A 12,500-nucleotide genomic window follows, 5' to 3' on the forward strand; every position below is an offset into this window, starting at 1 on the left:
TCTACCTTACAATTGATGTCAGCTACAGCCAGGCTTCCATGAATGTGTGAACTCTTAATTTTGTATCTAAGGGACATTCCAGATAACCATATAAGCATTGGCATTCCAGTAGTTTCTGTTGCACCCTGGCTTTCACGAATACGCAAGCAAAAAGAACCTTAATTTTTGGGCTGTCGCAAAAAATCCTTCGTGAAACTTTTTCACACGATTCCTAAAGGATATAAGGAAATGTGATTTATTTATTTCCGTATGAAGATTAATTGTCCTATATGGAACCAAGACTAATTCCATTGAAAGGAAGAAGAAAAAATTAAACGTATTTTAACAATCAACTGACTATCACGCCGCTTCCCCACAGGGGTAGGCGGAATAGAACGCCACACCGCTCTGTCTGTGAAAACATTCTTCGCCTCATACATGCCCGCCGACTATTCCGACTCCTGACCGGACCGCGGCCAAGTATTTGACAAACTCGATCGTGCCATTTTTTCCTCGGCTCCCACTTTCACCCACTTTCGCTTCATAAATATGTTTTACCGTTCTTTCCTCACTCACATTTATTAATAAACGAGTATGTTTGTACTACTACCATTATGTTTTTACGGTAGGCAGAGAGGATGGACCGCCACACTCTTCTGTCCTGACAGACACTCCTCGCCTCCTTCACATCCATACATCTAGCCATACATGCGCTCCGATTACGCATACTTTTGACATCACCAGATTTTAGGCATCTGATCGTGCCAAGTCTTTTTCGGTCATCCTCGCTCTCTCCTCCCGCTCACATTCGCAACATAAATCTACTTAGTCATTCTATCGTTATCTATATATATATATATATATATATATATATATATATATATATATATATATATATATATATATATATATATATATATATATATATATATATATATATATATATATATATATATATATATATATATATATAAATATATATATATAAATAAATATATATATATATATATAAATAAATATATATACATATATATATATATATATATATATATATATATATATATATATATATATATATATATATATATATATATATATATATATGTATATATATATATATATATATATATATATATATATATATATACATATATATATATATATATATATATATAATATATATATATATATATATATATATATATATATGTATATATATGTATATATATATATATATATATATATATATATATATATATATATATATATATATATATATTATATATATATATATATATATATATATATATATATATATATATATATATATATATATATATATATATATATATATATATATCGGTAGTGTAATGGCAAACGTGTATATCTGTCAAATTTTTCATTTTCTAAGTTTCAATGATGTGAATAAGTCAAAATGTCCAAAATAGTGTATTTCATAATTTTGCAAAAAAATATAGCTGTAGTTGCAATACTTATTTAGTTTAATTTAGATATGTATATATGCTATCCAAACAAAATATTTAATTTCACAAGTTTGTTTTTGCTCTCCTGTAAAATTTGGTCTGAGACAGATATACCCCTTTGCCTTTATACTACCGATATAGATATATATATATTTATATATATATATATATATATATATATAAATATATATATATATATATATATATATATATATATATATATATATACATATATATATATATATATATATATATATGTATATATATATATATATATATATACATATATATATATATATATATATATATATATATATATATATATATATATATATATATATATATATATATATATTTATATATATATATATATATATATATATATATATATATATATATATATATATATATATATATATATATATATATATATATATATATATATATATATAAAAGCAAAATAGGAAATAAAACAAGGTTTCATATTTCTCACATATTATATTAAAGATTTTTTTTAATAAACTATCATTTAATATGTAATATCATAAATAATTTTAATAAATAAAAACAGATTTTAAAAACTACATAAAACAACTTTTCGCTATATTACAATTGAAATATTTACATCGTCCAATATACCGAACTCTCCGTTTGCATCGTTTACGCTTTTCCGTGTAAAAAAAGGATACTAAAATGAAATGAGAAGTTTGTGGCTAGGTTTCCTTGCGTAAAAATCAATTTAGGATATCAAAAAATTAAATAAAACTTTGCTTATTGTATTTTAGATTTATTTTTAAAAATCATTGAAAAATTAACCCTTTCCGGTCCTATATCGAATGTCATTCGACATTTTTTTCTTCATCAGTTTAGTGTTAAAATACAAGCAAACATATTTTTTCTCACTCGTATTTAGTGTAAAATGTAATAATAAGAGACAAGATTGTATACATTCAAAATAAAAATAAGTTTTTAACACATGTGTAGTTTTATTTAAAAAAAAACTTGGATGTATTGTTTACCCTGTTATGCTGTAAATCTATTGTGGATCTGGTGGATTTTTTTAAAAAAAAATTTATGGGTCGGAAAGGGTTAAGGATGGCAAAAATGATTCACCCATATGCCTTGAGTTGGCAAACTATAGCTCGCTAGACGACCTTTTAAGTGCGGCTCCTGCACACATATTGCTCACTCGTTTCAAGAACGTAATAAATTAAAAAAAATTCAAAAAAATCAGTTGTGCATGTTTTCGGAATGCCCAGAAAATGTACTATATCCCAGCAAAAAGGGCACGTTTTAATTTAATATTTACCCGCTACAGGGCAGAAAATGCTGTTTTTGCATTTTGAAGAAAAGGTATTGTTAATTTTTTTTTTAATATACTAATTATTTTTCAAATGGAAAAAAATACTTCAGGTTTTACATAAAAAGATCTGTTGCACGGTAAAAAGTTCAATAAGTGGCTTGATATTTATTTTTAATACATTGTGTTATATTTTTAAACTTTAAAAACGTTCTCCTGAAAAATCAAGTTTTTTGATTTATGACGTTCTTGGATGGAGTGAGCGATACACGCGGAAGGGCTCTTCGACTGTTTTTCAAGCGTGAACCTTGTTAAAAACTTCCGTGTGATATGTATTTTTAAAACCAAAAGAAGATGTGGTTTAAAAACGAGGAAAAAATGTGAATATTCCTATATGTATTGCCCATAGTTTAAGTTGAAATATAACAGTTTTGTAATGTTAGCTCTAATAAATAGTAATAAAACCCTTATTCGCAACCCAATGGTGCATAGGGCACTACTTCATATAAACGCAGTGTTATCTTGATCGTTTACATATGAACGAAAGGTACCGCCAACGTTTGGCGGCCAGTAGGCGGATGGGTAAAAAAGGCTTACGTCCGTCATAGGCTGGAAAAAGAGAGTTCGGTATAAACATGTTTATATACATACATGATTTTTCGTGAATAGTGCTCACACTCAAACATTTATGGATTTATCGCAGTTTCCATTAAAAAAAAAATATGTCGGGCTGTGGTCCCGTGATTAGTGTCGCTGACTCTCGAGTCACAGTCTCTCGGTACGAACCCACTCTACCACAATTTGATACCTATTTCTAATAATGCCGAGAAATGAACTTGAAGTATTTCTGTAAAAAATAACACCAATACTTTTCTTTCAATATATATATATATATATATATATATATATATATATATATATATATATATATATATATATATATATATATATATATATATATATATATATATATATATATATATATATATATATATTGAGTGAAATGTCAATGATATTTGACAAGGGGTGAGTGAAATGTCAATGATATTTGACATTTCACTCACCCCTTGCAACAACAACAATTATATTTTTAAAAAACTTGATTTTTCAGGAGAACGTTTTTAAAGTTTAAAAATATAATACAATGTATTAGAAATATATATCAAGCCACTTCTTGAACTTTTTACTGTGCAACACATCATTTAAGGTATATAATATAAAAACCTGATTGTTTTTTCTCCTTTTGGAAAATATTTAGTAAAATTAAAAAAATAATTAAACAATACCTTTTCTTCAAAATGCAGAAACAACACTTTCTGCCATGTAGCGGGTAAATATTAAGTTAAAAATATGCCTCTTTTGCTGGGATATAGTACATTTTTTGGGCATTCCGAAAACATGCACAACTGAAAATTGTCGATTATTGATTTATGAAGTTGTTGAAAGGATAAAACTAGACATCTGCAATGTAGGAAAATTTATCAACCGATTGTAATCCACTTTGAAAATAGTGAAAGACATTGGTGCCATAAACCAAGCTAGGACACAAAATGCCCAACCCTCTTCTAGTGGAACGGAAGGTCTGCTGATGATAGTCAGCGGTCCGCCTTCTCCTGAGGAGTGCAACGTGGTTTCCTCCCAGCAATGAGCAAATGCTGACAAGTTCCCGACTGGCCCACACTAGACTATCCCTCCTGTTCCCAACACAGATTGAAATAAAACATCTTTATTCAGTTAGAAAAAACAAAAATCCACTTAATGATCTATTAACGTTGTACATAATAAACTAAGTAAATAATAAATGAATTTCCCATTTACAAAAAAAAACCCACTAACCCAGAAAATTTGATGTTACCTGCGTCAAATTCAAAATTCCTTTTTAGTTCCTTTATACTTTATACCAAATTTTAAAATTATATTTTAAGGTATTTTTTTTACAATTATTTTAAGTTCGCATAAAATTTAGACCTATAGAGAATCAATTCCTTTTTATTATATTTAGTTATTCTTTTTTTTTTCAAATCACAATATTATTTTTATTTGTACAGGATGTACTAAAAATAATGAATGTCTTAAAACCGAAAGTAGATCTGGTCGTAACCTATTAATTTACAACATTTTAAGTGTGTCCAAATACTTGTTCACAAATCTAGAATATCTCCGATTATAGGAGTTATTTTTCATGTTATTTTTTGACATCTCATCAAAGACGAAGAAGAATATGGATGTCTGGGCATTTACGGGGCTGACGACCGTCATAGGAAAAAAATAAATAATATGTAACCTATTAATATAAAATAACGAAAAATGGCTTCAGTTTTTTTCAATCAATTAAAAAATTCTTTAATTCAAAATTCCAGACCATTTTGGAATTTTGGTTAAAAGTTCGAAAGAATTTTATAATTTTTAATTAAAATTTGGTAAATACCAGTATTTCTTAAAATCTGTTGTGACACGTGTTTCCATGTTTCCATTTGTAATTGAAAAAAAAAGCGGTTAGCTTTGAAACCGGTAGACATTATAATTAAGTTAAAATAAAATATTTATAGTGATTTTAAAACAATAAATTATTTTTTTTTAAAAAAAAGGACTTTTTTTTTATCCACTCACATTTTTACTAAAAACCTACTAGTTTCAGCAACAACTTGTCACCCTCTTCAGGGTTTACTATTTATTTTTATAAATATTTTTTTTTCAAAAAGAGAAATATTTGTTTTTTTATTTATACAATTTTTTTCAATTTTATACTATTTCTGTGAGCCTAAGCGGCTCATTATTAGAAATAGGTATCAAATTGTGGAAGAGTGGGTTCGAACCGAGAACTCTGATTTAAAAGTCCGCGACACTAGTCACAGGACCACAACCTGATACGACTAAACGTACATACATCATTGTGTGTACGTTTAGTCGTATCACACATGTGATTTCGGAGTCCTGTTTGACCGCTGTGAGTGGATAAAAAAACAAAGTCTTTAAAAAAAAAAATAGTAAAAAATAATATATTACAATGATCCACAAAGTTAATGCTTTCAATATTCAAAATATTTTTAAAACAAAGCTATATTTTAATAAAAAATCGTATAGCCTGAAATCCTCGAGATTTTTACTGAGGTCTTGTCAGAAACATTTTGAGTGTGTCCAAATACTTGTTCACAAAATCTGGATTATCTTCAATCACAGGAGTTATTTTCATATTATTTTTTGACATCTTATGAAAGATGAAGAAGAATATGGATGTCTGGGCATTTACGGGGCTGACGACCGTCATAGGCTGGTTTAAGTGATCACTTTACACACGTGTAACATTCGCCAATTCTACCCATATTGACAACCATACTTCTGAAATTCTTGGATGTTCTATGTAGATGAACCAATTTAGAAACCTTGTTCTTGAATCACTAGAACTTCTCTAGAGACATCTATTGGTGAGATGTAAAGAAAAAAAAATAATAAAAAGCTTCTTTACATCTCACCAATAGATGTCTCTAGTGAAATTCTAGTGATTCAAGAACAATGTTTCTAAATTGGTTCATATATATAGAACTTCCAAGAATTTGAGAAGTGTGGTTGTCAATATGGGTAGAATTGGTGAATGTTACACGCGTGTAAAGTGATCACTTAAACCAGCCTATGACGGTCGTCAGCCCCGTAAATGCCCAGACTTTCATATTCTTCTTCATCTTTCATGACATGTCAAAAAATAATAAAAATGAAATAATAATAATAAAAAATAATATGAGGTCTTTTTATGTTATTACAATAGGTCATAACTAGATAAATTAGTTTCAGTATTATTTATGACTTTCAGTACATCCTGTATAAAGAATAAAAGAAAAACAAAGGGTTATTATAACATGGAAAACATTACTTTTACTCATTATTGTCATAAATAAATTACATATTTTTTAAAATCAGATATGCCATCTATTTATTGATTTGGCGTTTAATTTGTAGAACTCCATTTTATATATGTATTAATTTTAAATCAAACACACATTTTTTGAGTCTACTAAGTTGTTTTTTATCAGCAAAAACACACATTCGTTTAATTATGCCCTAACAAGGCGAAAAAATTGTCACAATATTTTGTTTTATGTGTTTTTGTTAATAAAATACAACTTAGTAGACTCAAAAAATCTGTTGATATTAGTAATGTTAGTAAATAACCACTCACCGACTACTTCTGTCTACCGGTTTCGAGACGTACCCGTCTCTTCGTCAGGACATACACTACAATTTAACAATCATGCGAACAACACTACACCACACCCACTTAGTACTATTCACATACACTATCACTGCACATGCAAAACATGCAGAGCGAGTTGTTAGTCCCACCATGCTTTTGGGAAACTAAATAATTTTTTACTTTATTATTTAGTTTCCCAAAAGCATGGTGGGACTAACAACTCGCTCTGCATGTTTTGCATGTGTAGTGATAGTGTATGTGAATAGTACTAAGTGGGTGTGGTGTAGTGTATGTCCTGACGAAGAGACGGGTACGTCTCGAAACCGGTAGACAGAAGTAGTCGGTGAGTGGTTATTTACTAACATTACTAATATCAATTAAAATGTTTGACCACAAAGTAAATGCTTTGAATATAAATAACAAAAAATCTGTGTTTGATTTAAAATTAACACATAAAAGATATACCATCAATAAACCTGGAGCCAACGCGATGAAGATGCTTTTCACGCCTGTGATTTTTAAATAACCTTCTTATTCTGGTTGTCCGCCTCCATAGTGTAGTGGTTAGCGCTCTAGGCTACCATGCTGGAGGTCCCGGGTTCGATTCCCAAGAGGGTCAAAATAAATATTATTGATTTTTTTAGTCAAATATTTATTTAATATGACCCTGGACTGGTACCTGAAGCGACAGGCTGATCACCTTTCCTTCGTGTATTAAACGATCAAAATAACACTGCTTCTATACGATGCAGTGCCCTATGCACCTTTGGGGGGGGGAGATAAGGGAAAAAGAATTCTGATTTTAAAACTTACTACTCTGTGCCAGGATTTGAACCCGGGTCGTCTGATGTCTGGTCAGATGCTTCAACCGCTAAGCTATATGAACACATTATAAACAAATACTGGAAGTAACCGTCACAGGATAGTTATTAAGATTGATAACAGATCTCTTGACAGAGATGAAGCAACGTTCAATGGAGAGGAAAATGCAGTTGTCTGGGAATTTACAGAACCTAAGATCAAGAATAATAATAAACTTATTTATTGTAACTGCAGACAGTTGGTAGAATTCCATATTGAATTGTTGGGTAATATATCCAAAATAAGACACGTTTTTTTTATTGAATTCTACAATTATATATATGTATATGTTAACAACATTTTGAGTGTGTCCAAATACTTATTTTTTTTTTGACATCTCATCAAAGATGAAGAATAAAATTAAAATAAATATAAGTCAAATTATAAGCTTAAATAATAAAAATGAAAATGGCATTTTCTGGCGTTTCTCATGTGTGTGATTATAATCCAGGATTCGGACCTGACATACTAATTTATTATTAGATTAAAACCAATATTTTTAGCTTTTTCACTTTTTTTATTTGACCAGCGACCGGGTTTCGTCGTTACCGACATCATCAGACTGGTCTGTCTGATGATGTCGGACAGACAAACCCGGTCGCTGGTCAAATAAAAAAAGTGGAAAAGCTAAAAATATTGGTTTTAATCTAATAATAAATTAAAAATGCAATTCCATCACGAAGTGTCAGTGGATAATATAAATCTATTAAAAACTGACATACTAATATGAGAGTTTCTGCCTAGTAAAAAGCTTCTTTATATCTCGACAATAGATGTCTCCAGTGAAGTTCTAGTGATTCAAGAACAAGGTTTCTAAATTGGTTCATATATATAGAACTTCCAAGAATTTGAGTAGTGCGGTTGTCAATAATGGGTAGAATTGGTGAATGTTACACGTGTGTAAAGTGATCACTTAAACCAGCCTATGACGGTCGTCAGCCCCGTAAATGCCCAGACTTCCATATTCTTCTTCATCTTTGATGAGATGTCAAAATAATAATAATAATAATATGTATATGTCAATACGTGACGCGCTTCGTCTTCTTATGACATTATCAAACACTACCTTAGCAGTGTTTGATGAAGTCCTAAGAAGACGAAACGCGTCACGTACTAACATATACACAAATAAATGTAGAATTCAATCCAACAAACCGTGTTTTATTTTGGATATATTACCCATCAATAATAATGTTATTTATCGGCAGTCATTTTGTGGTAATATCCTTCCATTTTTAATTTTAGTTTTACTTGGTAACTATTTCTACTATTTCCACTATTTCTCAAACATCCTAAGGTGTTTGAAAATGATGCGGAATGCATCGAAACACGTGTCGCAATAGATTTCAAGAAATGTGGTATTTACCTAGTAAAACTTAAATTTAAAACTTTCATGTTCAATAACTTATTCGCCTATATGATAAAATACAATTATATACGTTTTTTTCCACATTTATTCAATTTGACCAGTGACCGGGTTTCATTGTTACTGACATCATCAGACTGGTCTTAACGTAAGATGTCGGTAACAACAAAACCCGGTCACTGGTCGAATGAGATAAATGTGGAAAAAACTGTAAAGTTGTTATTTTATTAAATAATGTGCAGTTCCACCAAGAAATGTCATGTTGAAGGTCAACAATATCTTATTATCAATGACTATATGGGAATAAATCTAGTATTTGTTTGGGTAAACTAGAACACACTCAAAATACTGCAAGCGTAAAGTATTGAACCAAATGTCTAGACTCAACGGTCCAAATCAGTCAACACATCTGAACATCATGTAAGAAAAAAATCCCTAGAGCTGTCTTAAACTTTGAACAAGGTCCCAATAGCCAAGAAGATATTGTTCTCAATAGATCAAATCAGTCAACACATCTAAACATCATGTAGGAAAAAATCCCTAGAGCTGTCTTTAACTTCGAACAAGGTCCCAATAGCCAAGAAGATATTGTTCTCAATAGATCAAATCAGTCAACACGTCTGAACATCACGTAAGAAAATAATCCCTAGAGTTGTCTCGGCCTTCGAACAAGGTCTCAGGTCTCGATAGCCAAGAAGATCTTGTTCTCAATAGACCAAGTCAGTCAACACATCTGAATATCATGTTCTGACATGATATTTAGTTGTATATTGTCTTAAATAACTCCCAGAGCTGTCTCGAAATTCGAACAAGGTCTCAATAGCTAAGAAGATATTGTTCTCAATGGACCAAATCAGTCAACACGTCTGAATATCATGTAAGAAAATAATCCCCAGAGTTGTCTCGTGCTTCAAACAAGGTCTCGATAGCCAAGAAGATCTTGTTCTCAATGGACCAAATCAGTCAACACGTCTGAATATCATGTAAGAAAATAATCCCTAGAGTTGTCTCGTGCTTCAAACAAGGTCTCAATAGCCAAGAATACCTTGTTCTTAATGGACCAAATCAGTCAACACGTCTGAATATCATGTAAGGAAATAATCCCTAGAGTTGTCTCGTGCTTCGAACAAGGTCTCGATAGCCAAGAAATCTTCGTCGTACGTCTGCGTCTGGCAGTTCCTGACAAACACAACCGGGGACTTGTACTCTGAATGCGGACACAAGCCGGCTCCGGGATTTTTCAGGACGCCCCCCGTTGTCCTCAGAAAATTCTTCGGGACTCTTCGCTTGTAGGGCTCCCATTCAGACGGCAGCGAGTCGTCGTGTCAGTGGGATTTAGTCATGATGATCACGTCGGGAGCGGACTTGGTGGTCTCCACGCTGTACGGCCGTCGCTCCAGATGCTTCTTCTGCATTTTGTCGTATTTAAGACTGTCTTCTAGATATGTTCTTCCCGCGAGCTCTTCGGACTTGTTGCGGTTCCGTTCGTCCAGGTCGTGGGTGTTCCTCTTGCTTTCTGAGTTCCTGTTCGGATCGCTCAAGTGATTGCCTTCGCTGTCGAAGTTGTCCATTTCTATAACCGCCTCGGCTTTGTATCTTGGGTCCTTGCTTCTGCTGTCCTGGGATCTGCTATCGCCTCGAGTGTTTCTGCTGTACCCGAAGGTGCTGAACGGCGTGGAGTTTTGCTGATATGTAGGTCTGGCGCTGGAATCGGAGTGTTCCCTGTTGCGTCCAGGTTTTCTAGAGTAATCGACGCTGGGCGGAGCTGGAGAGAAGGACCTGTCGGACCCTGGTTGGCTGAATGCCGGAGTGTGGAACAGGCTTTCTCTAGTTTGACAAGAGCTGTCGCACATTTCTGGGATTATGCCACTGCCTCCTGTATCGTTGGCTCCTCGGTCGTCGTTTTCGAGTTCTTTGTCTCTTTCCATGGGTTCCTGCCTTAGTAGGCTCTGCTGCCTGACGATAATTTCATTCTCCCTGTTGTTCATGCTGATGTTCTGCGGGAGTGACGAGTCTCCGACTGATCGTTCCCTCTTGTTTCCCTGGAGCAGGATGGGAAGTATTTCTCCCACACCAGGGACGTAGCAGTCGACGTTCTCCATGTGGTGGTCGGATCTGGATTTTGGTGACAGGGAATCCTGCTTGAGGCTTATTTTGGAAACTGGTTCAGCTATCTTGGTAGGAAGCTGACCCAGTTCATCCAGGTGGCCCTCTCTGGACTGCCGGATATGTTCCTGCAAGAAAAATATTCAAAATCAACTTAAAAGAACTTTAAATTCATTCACATCACCCAACTACGCCTTCATAAAAGGTTAGAGTATACACTCTATCTACTCGTAAATAAATAAATATATAATATGGCTCCACAGTATCTAATATATATATATATATATATATATATATATATATATATATATATATATATATATATATATATATATATATATATATATATATATAGTATCTATATATATATATATATATACACATATATATATGTATATACATATATATTTATATGTTTATATAAATATATATATATATATATATATATATATATATATATATATATATATATATATATATATATATATATTTATAATTAAAGGAGTTATTTTCCAAATTATTTTTCGACAACTCAACAAAGATGTGAGAAGAAGAACATTTAAGAAAATGGTCAAATAATAAAATGAAAACGATATTTTCTGGCGTTTTAAATATTTTATATAAATAGTTTTTGCCCGCCTCCGTAGTGTAATGGACAGCCGCTCGGCTACCGTTCGGGAGGTCCCGAATACGATTACAAGGGGGGGGGTTTAATTCATAAAATTGATTTTTTCACTCTAATATTTTTTCAATATCACCCTGGACTGGTACTTGAAGCGGGAGGCTGATCAGATTTCGATAACGATCAAGATAACACTGCGATTATATATGTAGTGCCCTATGCACTATTGGGGTGCGGATAAGGGTTTGAATGAAAAATAAATAATTTGGGATTACGGTAAAAATGAAGAAATAATTAAAAAAGTAAGTTATTTGCGTTTCTGTTGGAATGTGCCCACGATATTCCTCTTTCATGTTCTCGGGGTATGCAGGGAGGTGTGGGGGTAGTAATTAGAGGAAGATTTCGCTGAAAAATGGGTCGCGAAATCTTTCAGCGAGATCTGTGCTGTGTTAGCTATTTCAGACCGTAAGGGCTGCCTGACTATGCCCTCCCATTTAAACAATACAAGACAAAAAAAAACTCTTAAGAAGATTAATAATTATAATAAATTTGTATAATTTATATTGTCAGCACGCTCGGCTACCGTTCTGGAG

General features: G+C 31.9%; 1 protein-coding gene across 1 annotated transcript in view; it reads right to left on the reverse strand.

The window, feature by feature from the left end:
• Nucleotides 1-8,485: 8,485 nt before the first annotated feature.
• The window catches only part of LOC148300368 (uncharacterized), a 74,132-nt gene continuing 70,117 nt past the window's right edge, over nucleotides 8,486-12,500 (reverse strand). The window contains exon 10 of the mRNA XM_088274890.1: nucleotides 8,486-11,413. Coding sequence (XP_088131016.1) covers nucleotides 10,505-11,413 — 909 coding nt within the window. The 3' untranslated portion in view covers nucleotides 8,486-10,504. The remainder of the gene's footprint in view (nucleotides 11,414-12,500) is intronic.

This window comes from Brachycentrus maculatus, unplaced genomic scaffold (genome assembly GCF_059751285.1).
Source record: "Brachycentrus maculatus isolate JH-2025_06_01 unplaced genomic scaffold, ASM5975128v1 h1tg000737l, whole genome shotgun sequence".
Classification (NCBI taxonomy): Eukaryota; Metazoa; Arthropoda; class Insecta; order Trichoptera; family Brachycentridae; genus Brachycentrus; species Brachycentrus maculatus.